Source organism: Drosophila melanogaster, chromosome 3L (assembly GCF_000001215.4).
Source record: "Drosophila melanogaster chromosome 3L".
Taxonomy (NCBI): domain Eukaryota; kingdom Metazoa; phylum Arthropoda; class Insecta; order Diptera; family Drosophilidae; genus Drosophila; species Drosophila melanogaster.
Genome location: NT_037436.4, coordinates 2,647,918 through 2,669,654, shown reverse-complemented (window position 1 = coordinate 2,669,654; position 21,737 = coordinate 2,647,918). Strand labels below are relative to the sequence as shown.

The following is a 21,737-nucleotide window of genomic DNA, read 5'->3' as shown; positions in this document are numbered from 1 at the left end:
GGGTCGCCAGAGTACAGATTACAGAGAACCGAAGAAGAGACACAACACCATATAACATTTTCAGTTCGATTACTTTGGTTTGCCTGATTTGCGATTCCATTTGAGTTAGTTTCCTCCTAGATTCCTTGAGTACATCACTTTGATTTGTTTGCATTTTGCCTAATTTGCATAAGCCTACGCCTAAGTTTGACTAGCATTTAGTGGCTCTTGAATCTTAAACCGATTAGCATTTCTCCTAAACGACTAAACAACTAAAATCACTTACGAATATACTATATAGATAACAACATGTGCTGATTGTATACAAACTCAATTTTCATTTCCTGTACAACCAATGTAACCCCAGCTGGCACGAGTTATGGCTAAAAACTAAAAAATACCAATGAAAACAGTAACCAACCAAGAATCAAGACCTCGAAAAGCGAGGCGAACAACAACCGAAAACCGAAACAATCTAAATATATGTACAAAATTAAAACCAAGAGTAATACGACTGTCATCATTTAAATTGATGGCAGATTGATTGACCCCAGAGCTGTGCTGCTTCCACGCGACTGATTGATTGATTGATCTGTTGAATGTAATCAGTTAACCCACAATATGCATACGACTTTTAAAAGTATAATCAATTCGATTTGAATTTGAAGCAGTAAGCCTTGTCTTTGTTTCCCGCCCCTGTAAATATCCGTTGAACGTAGCATATGGCATCTGTAATAAGTGTTTAATACTTCTGTATATATATATATATATATATGTGTGTATATATGTTTCTGTGGCCCACCAAGCTGTCTATGTCTATGTGTTTCCATTTACTGGCATGCCTCTGTTTATTATTCATACGCAACTTTTGCCGCAAACTTCTGTGTCACTTTGAGTTATCTTCCAGAGAAAAAAGGGGGAATTGCGTTTGCCGAAAACTTTGGAGCCCACTGAAGTGCCACCAAAACCACCGGGCAGGTGTCAAGTGGGCGTGTGGGTTTCCCATAGCGGGGGGGAAATCATCTCCCGAAGGAACCCGGTGACTTTTGTCTTGGCGGACTTGTCAGCAACAGGTGCTGAAGTCCTTTAATTGACAGCTGGGAGGCATAAAATGCTGCAAATGCTGGAAATGTCGAAAATTAGAAAACTTTTAACAACAATTCAGCCCCGAATTCCCTTTTTTCGCCTTTGCGGGAGCCTTCGTCATTATTATTATCGACGACAACGACGGGCCTCAAAGTTTTCAAGTGCTTAAGCTTTTATCGCCGGCGCCTGCCTGATGCCTGATAAACTCCAATAATCCAGGCAGTACATGTGCCTGCTTACCTGTAGATAAAAATAAACATGCCCCACTCCCACTTATAAGTCAGTCCCAACACGAATTCGATTTCCACAGATGAAAAGTGCGCGGCATAATGTAATATTTTTTCTTTTCGCTCGTAAAAAGTTACCGAGCAACAGTTCGCAGTTTCGGCATACACACACACACAAGCGTTTGCTTGTGTGTGGGCTCCATTTCCGCTCGCAACACGTTATTGCAATATGGCGGCTTCCGCTGCAGATCCGCCATAGAGAAAGTCAATTCGGACGTGTGGTTGTTGCTGCTGCGCATGTACACGCCATGAATATGTTATGAAGCCACCAACTTACCAACCTACTAGGACACGGCAAAAAATAATAAAAACCCATGGGGAATTTACAGCAGCCGATGGATATGATTTTCACTGGCTGAGAACAATGTACACCTCAAATACAAAGTAGGCTAAACTTTAGGACACTTTCGTTGAAGTCTGGACAATCAACTGACCATCTAAACAATATTTTAGTTTCGAAATTTAGGGGTTAGCTTTATCAAGACATGAAGATTAGTTGCTAAGCAATTGAATCAACCGAATTCCCAGTTGAGGGGAAAAGAGTTGACATTTTTCTTGGTGCACATGGAGGAACGTATCACCAGTTTGGGCAACAACTACAGCAACAATTGCAACCTTCATGCGCAACTGCACCGCAATGACTTCCGTTTTGGGGCATAGAAAACGCTAGACAGAAGGCCCCGAGCAGATAGCATTTGCGGTCCGCTTTGTTTATCTGTGCATGGGCATGTGTGTTTTGCCTTTTGTAAATAGAGAACACATGCACATCGTTGTTCCAGTGTGCGAACATCATAATTTGCATTATGTTTATGTGCCTGCCTTTCAGTTTCGTATTTCGTATTTGTGTTTGCCCCCAGGGGGATGCGTTGCAATTTAACTGGCATGCTGCACCAACCACGCCCCGCCACCGACCCTTCGTTCTCACTCGTTTAATTAGTTTTATTTACGTTTTGATTGCTTTAATTTGTTGTTCAGTTATGTACACACACACATCGAGAATACAACAAAAAAACAAAGCGAAACAAACACGCAAATTTTCAGAGAACAAGAAACAGCCGAACAACTGTAAATAGGCAAGGCAAACAAAATGCTTTTGTTTAGGCTCTAGGCGAATAAATCTAGACTATGCCATATCTAAATATACATATATTCCTAGCGATTGTTAAGAGTTGAATAGCGACAGGCATTCGCAGGAGGAGGAGCCTTTGTGATCCGTGAACTAACGAGCTTTTTGGTCGCCACAGGAGCAAATTGCCCGCGAGAAGCTGGTCACCGGAAGGGTTCAGATCCAGGTTTGGTACCATGCGGAGCGCAGCGAGCTGGTCGTCTCCCTGATGGCCGGCGACGACCTGGCACCGCGGGATGAGGCCTACGGACATGGCAATCTGCCCGAGGCGTACGCCAAGGTCCGCATTCTGCCGAAATGGTGAGTGAAAGCAAAACGGTCCCTGCTCGGGCGCCATTACAAGATGGATAAATTAAAGAGAACATCTTAATAACTCTAGGGTTTAAAATTTAAACAACACAACGCTATTTATCTCACTCTATACTTTGCAGCACTTGCAGAAATTTCACACAACCCTAGAGGTTTCTCTGACACGCTCTCTAAACTTTTATTAACTGTTTCAAACATTAAATTTTATTCCCACCTTCAGTGGAGATGGCAGCGTGCAACAAACGGAGGTCAGCCGACCCACACAGAATCCCATTTGGAACGCTACACTGACCTTCGGCCATGTGAAGGCCGACACCTTGATGGTTCGCTACATAGACATTCAGCTGTGGGACCTGGTACCCCACACCGAGTCCATTTTCCTGGGCGAGTGCAGCATCGAGCTGCAGCAGGCCTTTCTCGATGACCAGGCAATATGGTGCCGCTTGGAGGATACGAAGGGGCTGCGTGGCATAAGCATTAGCAAATCACCGAGTGTATCGCCACGTGGCTCGATTGCAGCCGGCGCAGGGGCGCCCAGTGGCGATGTGACCCGGTTGCTGCGTCGCGACTACAATATGCAGCGCTCCAACTCCGATGACGTAGACTCCATCGGAGATGGAACTTCACTGCTGCATCCGGATCACGCCTGGATAGCTGGCTCGCGACGCGGTTCCTCTCAGTCGGAAACCATGGAGGTGGAGGTCTACCAGCTGGGCAAGGACTTCTCGCGCTCATTGCCGGGTTCGCGTCGATCGAGCTTCCAGGATGCCGAAAAGAATCGGCTGGAGGAGGACGCCATGGCCACGCCGCCCACCTCTTATCTGGTGGGCCGGCGCCGTTCGTCCGTGGCTCGGCGCGATCCGGATGAGATCTTGAAATCCTTGAAGGCTGTCCGCGGTGAGCTGGGGCGCACCATGAGTCTGGGTACCGAGCAGCACAAGCGCATGGGATCGAGACGTGAGTAGGGGGAACCACACTGAAAACAAGTAGGGCGACATAAGGTAATGCCCAAGAGCAGCAAGCCAATAGCAAAATTAAACGACTGATTCAATTGTTCTTCTATTGAAGTTCGTTGTGTACGGAGCCCTCAAAAAAAGGTCCCTGCTTGGGCGCCATGTTAAACTGATACTTGTAATCAAGATTAATTATGTTACGAGTTGAAAGCTCTTGGGAAATATATTATGTCATCGAAATTGGGAAGCGGGTCTGAATTGCTAAAGGAAATCTTCTCAATTATTATGATTTTCCCTTCCACAAAACCGAAATCTGAGCTACTCACTGCAAGAAATCTCTTGCTGCCTTTCACCTCTTCTATCTGCTATATTCCTATGTCTCTTTGCATTTCCTTCAATACCCACTAAACCTGAACTGTGCCTTGCTGCTACTTGCTATATGGACACCCACTATATCTGACATTGCATCTAACACATATGAATCTGCCACTGTCTCTATCTAATAACTTCTTCCATGTCTTTCCCTATATTAGCCACAATATCGGTGTCGCATTATCAAAGCTTTGACACACCCTACACAAACTGGACAAAACACTAAACGAAAGCCCAGCAAAGCCACACAGAACTTAATTAAATCGAAAATCAAATAAACTAAAGCACTAACTAAAGCCACTTATTTAAAGCCCTCAGCACCTGTCAGTTACTCGTAATTCTTTTGCTTAATCTAATCTAATGAAAAGGGATCACTCTCGAGTGGGCCAACAATCACCACACTGCACCACCAGAGCAACCAACCACAAATGGTAGAAAACAGAAAGCCAAAAAAAAAAACCAAAAACCTTAAACCCTTTTGTAAGATATACAAGAAACCAACATAAACTAGAAATACCTGCAAATTGAGCTTAGCAGCAAGTATTTAACAGACATAAAATGCAATAAAGCAAGAACTACAGTATGTACCACACTAGAAACACCACCAAAACATCACTCACCACTGGTAAGAATGCAAAATGAACTTGAGTTGAGATTGAGTTGCGTTTGGCATTTTGGTTTCTTCTTTTTCAATCTTAATTAGCGCCGTAAACCTGGAGTTCTTGATTCCAGCTAGCTGCATGCAAGCCACCTAATTAACGTCCACTTTCACACACAATTACATAGTATTGTAGTATCCGTCTATATGTGCTCGCATGCATGTTTGCCGAGCAGCGAAAAAGCCGAAATCTCATTACACACTCATCCAGGCTCACGTACTGCTTGATAATCCACCGGAGGACACCCGGGACACATGAAAACTTCTCGTCTGCGGTTGGGGCTTATTTAAGCTTATTGATGCCATTTTCACAGTCACAAAAAAGTTGCCAACCGAAAAAAAAAGCAGGAGGACAAAAGCCAGTAACTCGCAGTAAATTTGTGCTTAAAATGCAAAGCTCGGAGCGGGAAACCCGCTTATTACCTGTTGGCTTCGCAACAGTTCGCCGCTCACATAAACCCTTCAACGCCCCGGCGAAATAGCTGAGCCTTGAAATTAACTTTTCAAAAGCAAAAGCGGGGCGGCAAAGGCGAAATATGAAAACTCACGGCGACAGAACGCAGCCGAAACTCGCATTTTCCAGAGCCACAAACAAGCCGTTAAATATGAAAATAAGCAGAATCGCTGTCTGGGAAAAGTGTCTCTATATACACACATACATACATATATGTATTTTACATACATATATGTATTTTACATACATATCACGCCATATACACGCTGTACTCCAAATCGACGATTCCATGCTCGCTGGAGATCCTTGCTGCCAAGATGTCCCTATTGTAGTGCCAGTTCAGCAAAAAAAAAAAGTTCCCTGTCTTTGCCAATATGTTTTCTTGCTTCTTGCTTCTCGCCTTCCGTTTTCCTTTCCATTCCATTCCTTTCGATTCGATTTTCTTGCTCGACAGTTATTATTAAGCCGCTTAGCGATTGCCTCGCCTTCCGTTTCCGCTTTGCCTTTTACGCACACTCATATCCGCTGGGCTCGAGCAAACCAACAGAGAAAAATCCACTCAAGACTATATAAACGCAGCTGTCGCCAAGTTTATTTGACGTTTATTTTATTTTCGGCTGGTGTACAAAAATATTTGAACTTTCGCCATAATCCTTTTTCCGCTCTGAGCGCAGGGACACATCAAATTTGTACTGCGTGCTGTGCGCCCAATTGATTGAATGATTGATTGCCCGATTGGGAAGGTCGATAGGGAAGCCCCCTTGTTGAAAACCCACATATCACGCATGTAGCAAAACGAAGGAATGCTGACTTTCGAAAAGTAGCTCGCTATATAAATTTATTTACGAGAATATTAATTTGTAAAGCTTGTTCGTTGAAATTCAGATGGCAACCAGTACACATGACAGCCTGTGACTATTCAAATAGACTTCTTAATCATATCATTATGTCATTATATCAAAGTTCTCACTTACCTATGAGCACTAGAATGAAAATATTAAAGGTTACATAGCAGATGTACGACAAGGTGTATCCCACATACACACTGGTTATCAAAATCCCGGCCCGGCCCGTCATACTGATTAGAGCAAAGACCTTACCCCTTGAAAACAAGCATAGAAATTTATATTGCGATATTCTAGGGATAGATGGGCTCTTACCGAAGGTGAGTGGGTACGAGATCTATGAGCATGGAACCTGCCAACCTAACGCTGCATATGAGCGGATCGATTATGGCGAAGAAACTAATCAGTATCAGATTAGGATGCTCCATAAAGTTAAGGGCCACGCATCCGATAATTGAAATGCAAATATAGCCTATAATTACCCAACGACGACTTAGCCAAGTCAAGATAACACTGGTGACCACAAAGAGAGCCAGGACAACGCATCCGTGAATCATCGGATCCGTCATTTGCTCATAGGTCAGGTGGCACTGCAAGAAACAGGAAGTATAAAGGGTTCGGAATGCGCTGCAATATCCAATAGAACCTCTGTACGGCCAGGCGAATCTGCTTTAATTCCATCCAAGTGAGAGCACATCGTATCCCAATCAGTGAACGTGGCCGTAAGAACCCTTACTCTCAGCATCCATATTGGCAGGGCAAAACCTCTTAAAAGGGAAAGTGATAGATAGAGATAGATAGAGATAGGCCAAAAATCATCATCAAATTTGGGCTTACAGTCCCGACAGGCTGAAGAATATGATGAAGAAAAACCACATGATTTTGGCATGGTTTAGCAGTAGCACTTTGGTTTCGTAACACGACCCGTGCTTCTCGGTTCTGGCAACAGAGATTAGGAATGAGTTCGGTCCCCAAACTGAATCACAACTCGATCCTTACGGTTGGCGCAGGCGCGGCTGGGTTAGCGACTCCACTCCCAGACTATTCAGAGTAACCTTCTTGCCCTTGTTCATTCGGCAGATTTTTTCCATGACTTGCATGGCCTTCTCCTGGTTGTTAATCGACAGATAGTACTTTGGACTCTCGGGCAGGAATACCAGAATGATTATTCCGATGATTCCGGGCACCTGGTTGCACAACAGCAGGATGCGCCAACTACTGGGCTCCGTTCGCAATGGCAGCAGAACACCGGCCAGACCTGGAGGACGGAGAAATCTGCTCATGTGAAGATAGTAGCGAATCGATTCTTACATGGCACGTAGATCATGCTCACGCCGAGCGAAAAGCTCATAATGGTCAGCACCCTGGGTCGCAAGGAGATCTTTGTGAATTCACTCAAGTATGTCATTAAAGAAACAACTGACGCAGCAATACTAAGCGGGGGAGAGGGGAAGGATTAAGTTGAATCGATGTAGACTTGGACTACTCGCCTGTACTCACAAGAAGCCACCCACTGAACGAAGGAAAAGGAAGCCCCAAAACTCCGGCACGCAAGCCGAGAGAATGGACACAATGTTCGCAACGGTTGACGTAATCATAATGATTTTGCGCCTTCCGTACACATCCGCCAGCTCGCCCCATAAAAAGCAGGATACCATCTGGGCGGCGAAACTTGCAGCCATTAACCAGGCCAACCGCCTGTCGTGTATTCGCATTTCACAACTTGCACCTGCTATTATTACTCCAAATCCCAGCTGCTCGTTGGTCATCCAAATTTGCAGATTAAAGCAGCTTAATAAAATGATGAACTGCATCTTGCCGAAACCTATCAGAGCACAATGATCAGGACACAGAATAATCGTACGGAGCGCACCACTTACCCAGCTTGGTAAACACCTCATCTATGTCACTCATCTTTGGTACCAGCTATTATCATTATATTTCTTAAAACGTCCTACAACTGGCTAATTTTTAATGTATATACAACTATTTGCAACGAATGAAACATAAATACAGATTGCTAGACTATTTCCTCGCGAACGGTAATTTTTATGGTCCTGAGCAAAATGGCACTAATAAAATTTCGTTAATGTTTAAAACTTTATTCAAAAACAATCGACATTGCAACACATAATAATTTAGACGATCAGACAGCATTATGTCACTATGTCCTTGGGTTGAAAGACAGCCAAAACGACGCAAACTGCGGACAGTAAATGTCTTTAGAAAACGAACATTCGTCTTGGAGCACCAAAACGATACTTACTTGCCAGGCAGAGATTGAAGATGTTAAAGGTTACATCACACGTAACCCTTATGAAGAGCCCAATCATGGTGCTGCCCAACACGCCACCAAACCGCGCCAAGGATCGCACCATACAGAGTGCCTTTCCTCGCAAATTGACGGGAAGACAATCGACTAGTACCGAGGTGGCCAGTGGGATCAGGACACCAGGCAATACCATCATTAGCACGAAGAAGATTAGCACCACTGTCGGCTGCTTCATTATATTAAGCGAAATTCCCAGGATCATAGAGATCAAGATGTGCAGGGCAATTACATACTTCCGGGTCATCCAATGTACCAACACCGAGGCCAGGATAAAACATCCAATGTAGGTAAAGCCGTAGTAGACCGGATCGATCAGGTTGGTCATCTCGTCGTTGCACTTTGGTGACTCCGAATCCGTTCCATTGGTATCATCCGCTTCATGATTTATAAATGTTGGATTATTATTGACGAGGTCGCATAAACGGTTGGAGCCAGAGTTGTCCATGTTGCGGATAACTGGAAACCAGATGCCCAATCCAATGGATCTGCGTAGTTAGACAAATTCGTTAATAACTGCCCCTTAATCGTAAAGGTAAGTTGCAGTTGCACTTACGTAAAAAATATCCCAAAAATAAGAAAGAGACAAATAAAAAACTTGAAGACGTGAGGTTTGGAAAAGAGCAGCTTATACTCGTACCACACAGTCTTCCAGAAGCCTTCCTGATCGTTTGTGCTTGATTTCTCTTCACTCAAAGTTATGTCGACGTCCTCCCACTTCTTCCTGTTCATCCGGCATATCCATTTAAGGGCCAGGAGGGCCTTGTCCGGCCGATTGACAGACATGAGAAAATGTGGTGTCTCCGGCACCAGACAAATTCCGACGAGGGCCAACCAGCCGGGAATCATGAAGAACATCATTAGGAATCGCCACACGCGTAGGTTGTAGCTGCTGCTGAGGTCCACATTGAAGTTGTTGGGCAGAATAGCCATGGCCACCAGTGGACAGTAGATGAGAGCTAGACCCTGAGATTGGCTACAAATGGCTACCGTTATTGGTCGCCACTTGATTGCGTGGAACTCTCCGAGGAATCCTACCTGCAAAGATGCAACCGCCGAGAGGCTGTAGGAGATATTGGGAGATGCTTAGACACTGTGCCCCATTTTGTTGCCCGTGCCACATACAAAGTTCCAACAATAATCCGAATCACAGAAAGCGAATAGAGATCCGGCATTAAAGCAGAAATCACCGAGAAGGACAGCGCTCCTACGAGTGCCAATCGGATAACGAACTTGCGTCCATACCTGTCCGCCAGGAAGCCAATGAACAATCCGGAAGCTACCATCCCTCCCAGCAGGGAATTGGCCAATAGGGTCTTCTCCTTAGGCGAGGTATCGAACTCGCAGGAGGTCAGGACCACCAGATAGCCAGCAGTCATGGACTCAGTTACGGAGTACATGTATATGAAGAAACTCACCATGAAAATGATCACCTGACCAAGCCCATAACCTGGTGAAGACCAAATGTTATCCGTTTGGGGGGTCAAAAGCTCTATATATTCTTTTACCTATGGTTAAGAGAGCAGTGTCCACATCCATCGCCGGCATCTTTAAAATTTAGTTAACTATCTTTGCGAAATCAACAAGAACATTCCAAAATATGCTAAAACGAACGAACGAATTTCCAAATCGTAAATGAATTAAGTGTTTAGCTGCATGCTTTGTTCAGTGTAGCATTTCCTTTTTCTTAACTTAGTCCTAGTCCTGCAAAACCTTCCATTCTAGTCTGCCAAATGCCAGTGATGGGAAACTCTGATTAGAAATTGAAAAGCTTAGAGGAAAATTTCATGATCATATTTACTAATACATATCTATAATTAAATTTGAGATGTAACCTTTAGCTGCATGATGCCCATTCTCTGGGCTTGTTATTGATCTCAACTGGTAGTTGGCCGTAGCCTCTGAGTAGATAGACTTATATTAGTCGATAGTTTTCCCATCACTGTCGGTATTAATTAATACATTGAGTTGAGTTGAAAAGCTAAAGAAGATAACGTAGGGGAACGCTCTAACTTAAGATTTCCACATGAACAGGTGCCAGTCGCGTTGGATTGCCGAGCGGACCGAGTAGCCGGAAGAGTTCCGTCTTAGATTTGTCGCAGCAGCATCAGCAGCAGTTGCAGCAGCTGCAGCAGTTGCAGTTGCAGCAGCAGCAGTACCTGCAGCAGCAGCTGCCCATGGGAGTGGGCAATGCCGACACCAGTCCACCGTCCGAAGACGAGGATAAGCGCTACAGGCCGCGCTGGAAGGGATCGGTCAGCCAGTTGCCGCCGCAGAGTCCCAAGCAGGCGCTATCCCGGCTCAAGCAGGCCGCATCCGCGTCGAACGTGGCCCAGGACACGCAGCGACAGGGCCAACTGCTGACCACCAACCCACTGCAGCAACGCAAGAGCAGCATGTTCCAACTGGGCGAGTCCCAGGCATCGCCCCCAACGACCACCACCACCCACTTGCAGCGGAAGGGCAGCATGTACGTCGCCAAGGTCACCGAGACACCGCCCCACGGTACGCCCACCCGAAAGGGCAGCGTCTACCAGAGAAGCGTAGTGGGACTGAGTGTGGATAGTCCCGGAGCGGATAGCCCGCAGCGCAAGCAGAGCGTGGTCAAGACCCTCAGCGGCAGCTATGTCAACATATGCCCCCTCACGGGTGGTGAGTCCAGCTATGGCCTGAAGCTCGGACCCTCGCAGATCCATCCCAAGGGCTACCGCCTGACCACCGCGAGGTACGGCGAGCTGAAGATGGGCTTCCTGAAGATCAAGGGCAACGTAGAGGTGGAGGTAGGTGAAAAATATCCAGCTTTAATGAAAATTAAAGATACCCTGGATCTGCCATTGCGTATCCATTTTTATTGTCCTTCTTTACTGCACCTCGCTTTCAGCTAATCTGCGCCCGTAACATTGTCAACGAGGACTGCGAAACTCCGCCGGACACGTACGTGAAGTGCTACATCAAGGACGGGGACCGCCTGCGCCACAAGAAGAAGACGCGTGTGGTGCGCCACGCGGCGGAACCGCTCTACCGCCAGACCATTAAGTACCAGGTGAGCAAATGGCCCATTGTTGTCACGCCCGGCAGGTGACGATGATAATGCGGACGAGGAGCCAACACTCCGCCATCCCGATACTGGTCGCGGCCACGTCCGGATGTTATTACCAGCCGCCTGCATTGTAATGCGATTAATGGCCACTGGCCGGCCGAGCCGCATCGACAAGGCCAATTTCCGCGCCCTGCGGGTGGCTGACAGGTGGCCCAGCCTTAACCCTCTGCATGCCCACGTCATCGTTTCGCTTTAAACACCTACTATGAAGAACGCCAGGGTTTGTAGGTCCCAAATATATTTTTTTTAGTCTGATTTTGCATATAAAATTAATAATCTGCATGCATCTGAGAGTTTTCGTTGGTTTTACATTTTTCTTTTAAATATGTAAATTTAAGAGTATATCATATCTAAAGACATATCTAAAGTTCCGTGGGCAAGCGGAGGGTTAAGTCGCTGTGGGTGGTCCATATTTTTATTGGTAGCCCATGTAATTACCCAAACGAGTAACCCGTAACGATAATGAATCTCCGTGAAAACGCAGAGCTCGGACGTCTTTGGCCGCAACATCGTCATCATGGTGTGGCAGCGGTGCGTGGGCTTCGAACACAACCAAGGACTGGGCGGCACGGAGGTGAATCTGGACAAGCTGAGCATCGGCCAGCCCATCAGCGGATGGTACCCACTTTTCCCGATGCACAGCTACGGAGGCTCCGACTCGGACAACTCTCCCTGACCGAACAACCCGGTAATCGCAGTCCACATGCAGTGCCGTAATCGCCTGGAGTCGGACGTGATCGGAGTGCCACTGCACTCAGCTCAATTTGTTAGCGCCTAAGTTATGGACACCATATACGCGTACACTGTTACCCAAGATATCCATCCCCACACCCCCCCCCCCCCCTGTATGTATTAGTCATAGTTAAATGAGCTTAGCACTTTAGGCTGGCAGGTGGAATCGGGTCGGGTTATGTTAAACTACACTAAATTAAATACATTATTCGTGGTGAGAGAGCTTTGTAAGTAGGGTACACAGATAGGACAGCACCAGGATGGGGAATGGGAATGGGAATACGAAGAATACCCATATCAGACAGCACAATAATTGAGGAATCGCAGTACCAGAGGCATATTTACTCGCGTTTATATATTTTTGCTTGTTGTGTTTGCGAAATTTTAATGTTGTTCGCATTTGAACGGAAGTGGATTAGTGGAAATACATATATGTGGGTATGGAAAATGGAAACGAAACGGGCACCAAAACAATAATGTCGAAACTTCGAGGCAACGAAGTGGGTGGATCTTTCGCCCACAGAGAGGGATTTAAAGCTTGGTAGCTGACAAATGCATATTTATCCGTGTAAGTGTTAGTTAAGTGTTGCGCAGAAAAAAAAAAACCAAACCAAAACCAAGTAGGCTAGCCCCAACTATCTGTACAGCTGATAACCCCGCCAAGGTTTCAACTGCTCCACGAACTGGAAGTCCGAGTATCTGGACAACTGAAGGTCTCTATCTATGAGTATCTGAATCTCTGCACATCTGAATGTCTAGTAATATCGCAAAATCGGGAAACCAATCAACGGAATCTAGTTTAAATCGACAATCTTAATGGGTGTGTGCTTGTGTGGGTGCGAGAATTGAGTGCGATTAAAGCGTGATTAAGACGAATTTACTGTAGTCATTTTATGGTAGGACATTGGTTGCAACACAGCATGGTTGAAGATTAAAGACACCCCCTTCTCCACTTCTTCAAACTCTCCAAACGCTTCAGCCACTCAAACAGGACAATCTCGTGTAGTGAAAAGTGAAAAATTTACATTTTCGGAACTTGTGTATAAATCTAATATATCTAATCAGCGTTCTGCCAAGCGACTTGGAGTTTCAAACTAAGATTACAAACACATTAGATTTATTTATACAACGCCTACACTTCAGTCTTACTACCTAGAGTACTTAAACTGCGAACAGTTTGTGGAACTTTTACGGTCCTACCACTTTTACCGCCACTTACGTTGGCTAAAATGTCCTTAAGCTCTCTGTAACCATGACGGCAACTATATAGTATGTGTATCTATATCTGTATCTGTTCAAGGGCAGCCGCGGGCCTTCCTTATTGTTAGATGTTGCTTTAAAGATCCCAAGAGAGAAATACTTAGTAGCAGATAATCCATTGTTGTATCTTGTAAGTACTTGGTAACTGTCAAGGTAGTCAGGGTAAAAGATATATACTCGTACTCGTATATATTATATTCCTGTGTTTCTTCGGTTGGCTAATTACTATTCACAATCTGGCTGTTGTTTGATATACCTAGTTGGGTAACGAAAACTAAAATGGTTGTGCTATCTCAAAATTAAAACTACTTATTAATGTTCTAAATTCGGCACAGTGCGCTGTATCAAATACTCTTAGGTATGTTTGGTCTTTTCTACTTGCTCTAATCTACGACTACTATTATTGTACTTATTGTACTTGGCCGGAGGTGGGCATCGAGTACTTTGATATCTGTAAAAATAACACCATATCAGCGTGTAGCGTTGGGCTGGAATCTGGGGAGGATTGCGCTTCAAAAGTGCCGAGAGGGCTGTAGCAAGGCTTATAAGAATACAAATCCACTACTTGTTAAAGAATAACTTAGCCATTACCTGCGTACACTATGTAAAACAATATACAATACAAACATGAATATGAACGTACATATTATATATATATACTATTATATTTAAAAAAAAAACTGTAGAAAAACCAAAAGAGACCCACACTATATGTATATCAAATTGAGTTTCAATAAACATCAAATATTTATTTGAAGTTGTCTATTACTATTGCAGTTTCTTTCAATACAATTCTACGTTGGACATGATTAAATGTTACGCGCAGAAATAGACATGAAGGTTATGGGCCGCCTTTTATGGTTTAAAGTAAAATTGCTGCTGTTTTCAAACTCATAAACATGGAATTTCATTTAATCAGCAACCTAAAATCACCGTTCATTATTGGTAACAAACAAGCATAAGAATTATACATTAATCTACATTAATTAATTTCTAAATTTTGCGATGTTGCTGGAAGTGGAGTTGCCTGTAGGAGTTGCTCCCACAACAGCTCCCCCGTTGTTCAGCAAGGCCGTAAGTGTGGCATGCGAGGAGCTGAGCGTAGAACTTGCAGCCAGCTTGGTCTTCAACGGCGTTGTTGTGCTACCCACCACCTGACCCTGCAAGCAAGGAGTGGGTGATGCAGCCGGGAGCTCCTTGAGCGCAGTTTCATCAGACGGTGGTGTGGCTACCTGTTGTTGGTGCTGCTGCGCTGAGGCGCCCTGGAGAAGGGCATTTCTTAAATGACTGTTGTTGGTATTCCCTGACTGCTGCTGGCTGGGCAAAATATATGAATTCGTTATAAGTCCGCGGCTCTTGATGTTCAGGTCCACGAAGAACAGCCGCATCTTGTGTATCATGGCATCGGTGACGCTGAAGGTGAGCATCATGCTAAGATCTATATTGGTTTTGTGCCTATACAACTCGTGTGTTTGCTGCAGCCGGCACACTTCATCGTAGATGAGAAACAAAAACCGTGAGCTTCGATTCTCGGCAGGAATAATCCCACGGGTGGCCAACCACTCCCTGTCCTCGCCATCCGGCAGGTAGCGTATCAATTCTGGATGCTTGCTGGCTAATCGTTCCTTGCCGTCGGTGCCAAAGCCAAACGATAGGTTAGCCTGCACATCCAGCACGAACTTGGTGGTAGTCGAAATCTGCGCGGTGTTCCAGAATATCTGCCGGCGCACAGGAGTGGGCAGAGTGCCGCCCACCAATGGAGTAACCGTGGAGCGATGCTGCGGTTGTTGTTGGTTTTGCGTTTGTGTTTGTTCCTGTTGCTGCTGCTGCTGAAGAGGTTGAACTGGTTGCAAGTCCGGTTGAGAAAGCAGGAGAGCCGCAGGGTTTTGGTTCTGGGTTGGCAATTGGTTGGCCGTAGTTGCCGTGCAGGGCATGGGTTTGTTTGGCATAAAACCCGCGTTACCAGCAAACACTTTACTAATTGGGTTGAGATCCTGTTTAGCTGAGCGTTTGAGCGCCAAGCGCTGCTGATCCGTGGCGTTAGCAACCAAACGATGCTGGCGCACAAAGTTCGTGTACTGAGCCTTGGCATTCTCCAACAATGCACACGAGGACATCTTCTGAAGTGTTTCCTCATTAACAGAATGCTGGCCCAGGTTCTCCTTGATGTTGCCAAAAGCGGGTTTAAAGTAGTTCTGGGTCAAGTTAAGAAAGACCAATTAGAATTCGGTCACATTACCAAGAAGACTATTACCTACTTGCATATATTTCTTAATGAGCTCATTCACCTCAGCATCAAAGGCTTGCTGTACACTGATCCTCAAAAGTTCTAGAGCTCTCATCGCGGACTCCGCACTACCGCCACTTTCCATATTGTGAGAGCCACCAAGTCGCTGGCGAATGCGTTGCAACATGTTCTCGGCCATGTCTGGTGTGGTTACATATTTCTGCGGGTTAAATAAATATTAGGAACTTGCTTGCACAGATATATCGACTTCATTCTCCACCTGCGAGGACTCTGCATCAGAGGATGTGGATTCGCCCAGCAGGGACAAGGTGATTGTGTTGGTTTCGGGTACCACATCCTTTTCCGTCTGCTTTCGGACACCCTCCACCGGACTGGCCACCCGTGTGTCCATCGAATGTGTGGTTTGATTAGAGCAGTCGGAGTCGTCTGAGGAGGAATTGGCTGCCTGCAGTTGCATGCCCGGAGATGAACGCTGCTGCACCTCGTTAGCTGATGTGGTGCTGCTGTTTATGGAACCCCCCACGTCAGTGGGGATCTTCCAACTTCGCTGAATGACCATGTTTGGTTAGAAATTTTTTAACAATTTCAATAAGTTCTGTTTGCTGGTGGGCTGGCCGCAATCTGGGTTTTCTGATTTTCCTGGGCGCGAGCTGAGGCTATTTGTCCAGGGCCGTGTTTTCAAAGCGTCTGCGCAGAAAAGCCACCCCCACACCGCTGCCCATTTCGCCTAGCAGCCATCAGCTGATGGCGGCTCCGCACAGTCCATGTCGAATTCACCTAGCTCCAGACGTCGCTGTTGATCCAGTACTCGCTTTAAGCTATCGTACTCATCGCTTTCGACATCCTCTTCCGCCTCCATGGTGTGTGGATCCTCCTTCTGCTCGTTCACTTTCTTTTTCTGCTCTTTAAGAGTCCTTCTGTGCTCTGCCAGCTTTTGTTCAAATGCATCCATATATTGCAAAACATGGCTGGGTTGGTAATCCTCCGGGGCCTTATAGCACTTATTAACGGGCAAGCCAAGGACATCCTCCATCATAAATGGAAACAGCCAGCATACTAAGGGAGTTTCCCGACACACATAACTAGCCTCTTTATGATAAAATAGGAAGCCATCTAGGTCTGGCTTGTTCTCCGGGAAAAAAGGATACTTATGCAGAGCCTGTTCTACTGCGGAGGGGTCCTCGAAGTCGAAGTGATCCAGGAGCTTAAATTTCTTTTCGTTGTTCTCGCTAATCTTGTCATAATCGTGCTCCTCGAATCGGGCGCGCAACCAATAGAAACGAAAGGACGCCTCGCACTCCTGCACTTCCTGTAGCCCAAATGATATGGCATCCAGCACATAGAAGGTGTCCGCATCCTCAACATACACGCAGTCTAGTATTGTTTCACCCTTTTGGAGCTGCCAGTCGCCGGGCAGCGAGGATCGGAAATTCACGAACATCCAGCCCCCTTTGGAGTACGCCTTGGTGATCCCCTTGCTTGCCACCACGAGGCACCTTTTGCCCACTGGACAAGGTACCAGCAGCCACTCGTTGAGATCGTCGGGCTTATGGCGCAGCCACTCCGAGAGTTGTGGTCTGTACGGGATGCCTTTTTGGTGACCAGAACGTTTCCCGCTTTTCTTTCTTGGCACCGGTTTCTCTTGATTTTGCAGCGGACGGTAGTCATCCTGTTCCTGCTGTCGGCGGAGTTTCTGCTGCTTTAGCAGCTCCTTCTGGCGCTGCTTCTGCTGCTCACCTATATCCAGGCCTTTTTTATACAGCTCCTGAAAACTCGACTCCATATTGAAGAGTTAATCAAATCAATGTGCCGGCTAGAAATCAGTGTGACCGGGCCGATAACGATACAAAACACATACACTACAAAAAAAGTGTTCAAGCACCATTATAGTTTTAATAAAATATGTATATATAAACCATTTATTTAAAATAAATAACTTTAATGTGTTGCACCTATATTTACACAAAGAATAAAAAAATAAATTTAAAAAATAATAATTATCATTGTATTCAAGTAAATAGGTTATGCCGTTTCTCAGTTAAATATGTAGGTATATTTTGATTACCTATTGCTGGTCACACTGGGAATTCATATTATTGTTTTGCATTTACTTTGCCGGTCTTTTAATGGAATAATAGCAATAAAACAATATCAATTAAGTATAAAACATGAATAAGGCATCCCGAATTTTCTGTCCAGCCCTGATCACACCCAAAAATGCGGTGGTCAAGCAAACGGAGCAACTGTCCCGCAGCCAAAAGGTAGAGAACACTTCCATGGTGTTACGAAAGAAGTAGTCATTGAAATCATACAAACATTCCAGCTGCTGACAGAACTTGGCTTGGTAAAATCGGGCAGCAATGGCACCTACCAGATAATGCCCATGGCCCAGCGATCGGTAGACAAGTGCATTGACTTGGTCCAAAGCAACATGCAACAGGCTGGTGGGCAGAAGATCACCCTGCCCATCCTGACGCCCACAGGACTTTGGAAGAAGACGGGGCGACTGGACGGCGATATATCCGAGTTCTACATGGTGCGGGATCGCAGCGGCAAGCAGTTCCTCATGAGTCCAGTGAGAGAGTGAGCAGTTTTCTTCATTTCCGATTCCAATAAACACTTATTTCATTGATTAGACCCACGAGGAGGCAGTGACTGCCATGCTGGCCACCACCTCACCTATTTCCTATCGGCAGCTGCCCTTGAGACTCTTCCAAATCGGTCCCAAGTTCAGGGATGAGCTTAAGACTCGATTTGGTTTGATGCGAGCCAAGGAATTCCTAATGAAGGACATGTATTCCTTTGATGTCAGCGAAGAAACAGCCATGGAAACTTACACACTAGTTAATGCTGCATACGATAGGTTGTTCAAACAGCTGGAGGTTCCTTTCGTTAAGGGTAAATATAATTTCCGTACCGAAAAAAACTGCATTACTAACATAGATTTCATTTACAGTGAATGCCGCCACTGGCATAATGGGTGGCAGTGTATCCCACGAATACCATTATGTATCGCCCGTGGGCGAGGACAACCTACTGCAGTGCAGTTCCTGCGGCTTTGCTGGCAACTCTGAGGTTGTAAAGGCCCCAGCTAGCTGTCCGAGCTGTAACAGCTCGGATTTGAAAGAAGTTCGAGGAGTTGAGGTGGCCCACACCTTCCTGTTGGGGGACAAGTACTCCAAACCCTTGGGCGCCACTTTTCTCAACACCACTGGCAAGCCGCAATCGCTGGTCATGGGCTGTTATGGTATTGGCATCACTAGGGTTATTGCTGCCGCTCTGGAAGTCCTCTCCTCCGACCACGAACTCCGTTGGCCAAAGCTCCTAGCACCCTACGATGTGTGTTTAATAGGACCCAAGCAAGGAAGCAAGGAACAGCCGGAAGCGGAAGTGATAGAGAATGAACTTCTTCTGAATGTAGGAGAGATTTGCGGCCACCAGGAGTTGTTGCATGATGATCGCAAGGAGCTGACTATCGGCAAACGTTTGCTGGAAGCCAAGCGTCTCGGACATCCGCTTACGATTGTAGTGGGAGCCAAGTCAGCCCGTCTGGATTCCCCCAAGCTGGAAGTGCACACCAGCAAAGGAGAAACATATGAGCTCGATTTCAGTGAAACCCTGAAACTGGTGGCAGAACATAGCCAGCACAAAAAGAGTCTAGAACGAGGATGTTTTCAGAGTGAAACTGAAGAAAGTAAAAGTCGATCGGTTGGCCATCAGCTTTAGCTTTATGCAATAAAGGTAACAATAACACACAACTTTTTACAACCGCGCATCCAGACTGATTAAACGCAAATCAACGCCCGAGCAGCGTGCACTACTATAATGACTAGTGATCCGCGTAGTCGGGTTCCGGAATCTGCGGGTAGATCTGTACTTGAAGTTGTGGCTTGCGTGGCGGCGGTGGTGGCTTAGTCACCATGCTGGTGTACGACCAAGGCATCTGGTTGCGCAGCTCTTCGCTAACGCGGGGATTTACGGGAGCAGGATATATCTCGCTGTAGCGATTGTTTAGTGGCGACGTCACCGCCAGTTGTTGGACAGCCGGCGAAGGAGCACGTGGAGTTTGTGGCTCCGAAGGTGGATAGTTGAGGTGGTCGGGATGAGCCTCGGTGGTGCGATAGGTGTTGATGTCAGGCTGCGGGGACACAACATCTCTCTGCTGAGGAACTTGTGGTGGTAGCACCATCACCGGCGATTGCAAAGTGGTGCGATCTCCGGGTGCGAACTGCTGGGAGTTTGGACGCTGGGCACCCTGCTCCGAGGGAATGAAAATGGGCAGCGGCTTGGGTCGGATCTGCTCCGGATATTGAGGGCTCTCTTGCGGGGCCGAAGGCTGAATGGATTCCACTAGCGTGGCCTCCACCACCGGCTGGACTAATGCCACCGCAGGCTGTGGTGTCGGCTGTCGGGTGGGAGCCTGGCTCCTGCTCAAGGCGGCTGATTTCGCATTCTGCTCCGCCATGATTCCGGACAACGAGAGACAGAAGGTAACTCCAATGATGTTCAGCAGCCAGATGATGGCTACGCGACTTGTGAGGCACAGTAGAAGAATCGATGGCGTCGAGAAGTATACGCCGAAGGGCTCCATTAGAGTCCAGACATTACTAACAATTTCGCTATATGAGACTCCAATGTAATCAAGTGCATCTTTCATGGACTAAAATGTAAGAATTATAATTTATGAAGACTGGAACATAGTTTACCATACCGTTGTATGACTTATGTCGATTCCATGATACACCGTGGCCACCACATCTAGGATACTGCCAGCTAGCACGGATAGGAACCAGGGCCAATAGACCACTCCGGAGATCAGCTTGGTGGTGCGATTGCACAAAGTGGCTGGAGTGGATCTTGAGTTATTATAAAAACTAAATGGCTTTTTGCATAACTCACTTATTACCAACACCGAAGTGGCTACCCAGACTCCGCTAATAACTGCGTAGGTTATCATGAAGATGAACTCCCGGTTGGTAATGGCATAGGACGTCTGCCAATCTATGTTCAAACTAAATTGTTCGTCTGCCACCTTCAGCACCGGCTCACCACATTCCTCCTCTGTAGCGCAATTGAATAATATGTTGCAATAGCGTTCTGTGAAACCTTTGAAACAAACCCATACTCACGTGCAAAGTAAATGAGCTCCATGGCGTACTTGAAGGGATTTTCGCTGAAATCAGTAACGCCATCCGGACAATCTCGGAAGGTGATGCCCCAGATGGACAAGCCCAAGTAGGCAACTCCCTGGACCTAAAATATATATCAATGATGTTACTGACTAGCGCAATTGGAATGTTGAGCAATCTTTATGGCACTCACGAGTATGACAATTGCCATGAAGAGTATAAAGCACTTGGAAAATCCAGTGCCCATGCCGGCCATCTTGATGGAGTGCTATTCCTTCGGCGCGGGATTTTTGCTATTCCGGGTAATGGGTTGTGCAACCTGTGATCGCTGGGCCAGCCAATTGCCTACTCGATAAGACAACGCACGCTTTGGGGCTATAAATTCAATTTGAAATTACAATTCGTCAATGCGAGGTCTATCTAATCAGCTTGATTAGTTTTTTGGTGGATTTTGCATATGGAATCAGGATAGCTCAATCATTCCTAGCTCTTTCCTTGCCACACTTGAGGACAACAGACTTATCATTAGATTGGATGAATCACAAAGGGAAATTACGCTGTCGTCACTACAATAAAGTATACGCAATGTTGGCCACAAACAACGGAAACACACTCACGCCAAATCACAAATCGTTATCTCACCGTTGGAATTGAATTCGCGGCTTTCTCGGAGGTGGAATATGGTAGGCAAAACGCGTTCGCCGGCTGCCTCCTTTGGACTGAGCTCTTCCATCGAATGGCCATCGACTCTGGGTCTCCAAATGCTTCGCTCTTCCAAAGCGATAAGATAAACCTAATGAATTTAAGGGTTACACCTGTTATCAAAAGCACCAGAACGGATAGGTGACTACCCCAGATTGTGACCCGCAG

General features: G+C 46.1%; 7 protein-coding genes across 15 annotated transcripts in view; 2 read left to right on the top strand and 5 right to left on the bottom strand.

Annotated features, from left to right (window-relative positions):
* Positions 1 to 14,240, top strand: part of Fife — a 56,276-nt gene extending 42,036 nt beyond the window's left edge. The window contains exons 13-18 of one of the 2 annotated variants that reach the window (NM_001274409.2): positions 2,597 to 2,778; positions 3,008 to 3,744; positions 4,274 to 4,737; positions 10,433 to 11,178; positions 11,280 to 11,441; positions 11,983 to 14,240. In NM_001274409.2, the coding sequence (NP_001261338.1) occupies positions 2,597 to 2,778; positions 3,008 to 3,744; positions 4,274 to 4,338 (984 nt within the window). In that variant the 3' untranslated portion in view covers positions 4,339 to 4,737; positions 10,433 to 11,178; positions 11,280 to 11,441; positions 11,983 to 14,240. The remainder of the gene's footprint in view (positions 1 to 2,596; positions 2,779 to 3,007; positions 3,745 to 4,273; positions 4,738 to 10,432; positions 11,179 to 11,279; positions 11,442 to 11,982) is intronic. The other variant, NM_001274411.1, reaches the window with a different exon arrangement.
* On the bottom strand, positions 6,033 to 8,033 carry CG33234 (uncharacterized protein). Of its 2 annotated transcripts, none has more exons than NM_001104013.3 (9): positions 7,950 to 8,033; positions 7,570 to 7,894; positions 7,381 to 7,502; positions 7,069 to 7,327; positions 6,907 to 7,008; positions 6,716 to 6,836; positions 6,385 to 6,659; positions 6,199 to 6,326; positions 6,033 to 6,139 (listed from the first exon to the last, which is right to left on the bottom strand). In NM_001104013.3, exons 1-9 carry the CDS (start codon positions 7,981 to 7,983, stop codon positions 6,078 to 6,080), a joined length of 1,428 nt encoding a protein of 475 aa, NP_001097483.2. In that variant the 5' UTR covers positions 7,984 to 8,033; the 3' UTR covers positions 6,033 to 6,077. The 2 variants fall into 2 exon arrangements, with proteins under 2 accessions (NP_001097483.2, NP_995980.2); NM_206258.2 differs by having other exon boundaries at positions 6,033 to 6,133.
* Positions 8,154 to 10,016, bottom strand: CG33233 (uncharacterized protein). Of its 2 annotated transcripts, NM_206256.3 has the most exons (5): positions 9,907 to 10,016; positions 9,524 to 9,848; positions 8,955 to 9,461; positions 8,336 to 8,886; positions 8,154 to 8,272 (listed from the first exon to the last, which is right to left on the bottom strand). In NM_206256.3, the coding sequence occupies exons 1-5, from the start codon at positions 9,944 to 9,946 to the stop codon at positions 8,226 to 8,228; spliced, it is 1,470 nt and encodes a 489-aa protein (NP_995978.2). In that variant the 5' UTR covers positions 9,947 to 10,016; the 3' UTR covers positions 8,154 to 8,225. The 2 variants fall into 2 exon arrangements, with proteins under 2 accessions (NP_995978.2, NP_995979.3); NM_206257.3 differs by lacking the exons at positions 8,154 to 8,272; positions 8,336 to 8,886 and having other exon boundaries at positions 8,910 to 9,848.
* On the bottom strand, positions 14,200 to 17,567 carry CG42304 (uncharacterized protein). 2 transcript variants are annotated; one of them, NM_167963.3, is made up of 3 exons: positions 15,998 to 17,567; positions 15,749 to 15,937; positions 14,200 to 15,685 (listed from the first exon to the last, which is right to left on the bottom strand). In NM_167963.3, exons 1-3 carry the CDS (start codon positions 16,295 to 16,297, stop codon positions 14,477 to 14,479), a joined length of 1,698 nt encoding a protein of 565 aa, NP_728769.2. In that variant the 5' UTR covers positions 16,298 to 17,567; the 3' UTR covers positions 14,200 to 14,476. The 2 variants fall into 2 exon arrangements, with proteins under 2 accessions (NP_728769.2, NP_001286924.1); NM_001299995.1 differs by having other exon boundaries at positions 15,998 to 16,361.
* Positions 14,200 to 17,567, bottom strand: Snup (Snurportin). Its single transcript, NM_001144405.3, has 3 exons — positions 15,998 to 17,567; positions 15,749 to 15,937; positions 14,200 to 15,685 (listed from the first exon to the last, which is right to left on the bottom strand). The coding sequence occupies exon 1, from the start codon at positions 17,519 to 17,521 to the stop codon at positions 16,466 to 16,468; it is 1,056 nt and encodes a 351-aa protein (NP_001137877.1). The 5' UTR covers positions 17,522 to 17,567; the 3' UTR covers positions 14,200 to 15,685; positions 15,749 to 15,937; positions 15,998 to 16,465.
* A 237-nt stretch (positions 17,568 to 17,804) lies between these two features.
* Positions 17,805 to 19,494, top strand: ProRS-m (Prolyl-tRNA synthetase, mitochondrial). Of its 2 annotated transcripts, none has more exons than NM_139480.3 (4): positions 17,805 to 17,999; positions 18,062 to 18,313; positions 18,375 to 18,636; positions 18,695 to 19,494. In NM_139480.3, exons 1-4 carry the CDS (start codon positions 17,907 to 17,909, stop codon positions 19,462 to 19,464), a joined length of 1,377 nt encoding a protein of 458 aa, NP_647737.1. In that variant the 5' UTR covers positions 17,805 to 17,906; the 3' UTR covers positions 19,465 to 19,494. The 2 variants fall into 2 exon arrangements, with proteins under 2 accessions (NP_647737.1, NP_001261337.1); NM_001274408.1 differs by having other exon boundaries at positions 18,062 to 18,321.
* Positions 19,450 to 21,607, bottom strand: CG1246 (uncharacterized protein). 4 transcript variants are annotated; one of them, NM_001202107.2, is made up of 6 exons: positions 21,485 to 21,607; positions 21,061 to 21,242; positions 20,868 to 20,991; positions 20,638 to 20,799; positions 20,450 to 20,583; positions 19,450 to 20,398 (listed from the first exon to the last, which is right to left on the bottom strand). In NM_001202107.2, exons 2-6 carry the CDS (start codon positions 21,121 to 21,123, stop codon positions 19,568 to 19,570), a joined length of 1,314 nt encoding a protein of 437 aa, NP_001189036.1. In that variant the 5' UTR covers positions 21,124 to 21,242; positions 21,485 to 21,607; the 3' UTR covers positions 19,450 to 19,567. The 4 variants fall into 4 exon arrangements, with proteins under 4 accessions (NP_001189036.1, NP_001261336.1, NP_647736.1 ...); NM_001274407.1 differs by having other exon boundaries at positions 21,061 to 21,433; positions 21,510 to 21,607; NM_139479.4 differs by having other exon boundaries at positions 21,510 to 21,607.
* Between the last annotated feature and the right edge of the window lie 130 nt (positions 21,608 to 21,737).

Coding starts and splice junctions, on each gene's coding strand:
- CG33234 (NM_001104013.3), bottom strand. CDS start 7,983: ATGAGTGACATAGATGAGGTGTTTACCAAGCTGG. Junction 6,660..6,715: donor ATTCGCCTGGCCGTACAGAG/GTTCTATTGGAT, acceptor TGTTTCTTGCAG/TGCCACCTGACCTATGAGCA. Junction 6,140..6,198: donor TTTCATTCTAGTGCTCATAG/GTAAGTGAGAAC, acceptor CTATTTGAATAG/TCACAGGCTGTCATGTGTAC.
- CG33233 (NM_206256.3), bottom strand. CDS start 9,946: ATGCCGGCGATGGATGTGGACACTGCTCTCTTAACCATAG. Junction 9,849..9,906: donor CACTGCTCTCTTAACCATAG/GTAAAAGAATAT, acceptor GGTCTTCACCAG/GTTATGGGCTTGGTCAGGTG. Junction 8,273..8,335: donor CTTCAATCTCTGCCTGGCAA/GTAAGTATCGTT, acceptor TACTGTCCGCAG/TTTGCGTCGTTTTGGCTGTC.
- ProRS-m (NM_139480.3), top strand. CDS start 17,907: ATGAATAAGGCATCCCGAATTTTCTGTCCAGCCCTGATCACACCCAAA. Junction 18,000..18,061: donor AACTGTCCCGCAGCCAAAAG/GTAGAGAACACT, acceptor CAAACATTCCAG/CTGCTGACAGAACTTGGCTT. Junction 18,637..18,694: donor GGAGGTTCCTTTCGTTAAGG/GTAAATATAATT, acceptor TTTCATTTACAG/TGAATGCCGCCACTGGCATA.
- CG1246 (NM_001202107.2), bottom strand. CDS start 21,123: ATGGCCGGCATGGGCACTGGATTTTCCAAGTGCTTTATACTCTTCATG. Junction 20,584..20,637: donor CACTTCGGTGTTGGTAATAA/GTGAGTTATGCA, acceptor GATCCACTCCAG/CCACTTTGTGCAATCGCACC. Junction 20,399..20,449: donor TCGACATAAGTCATACAACG/GTATGGTAAACT, acceptor CTTACATTTTAG/TCCATGAAAGATGCACTTGA.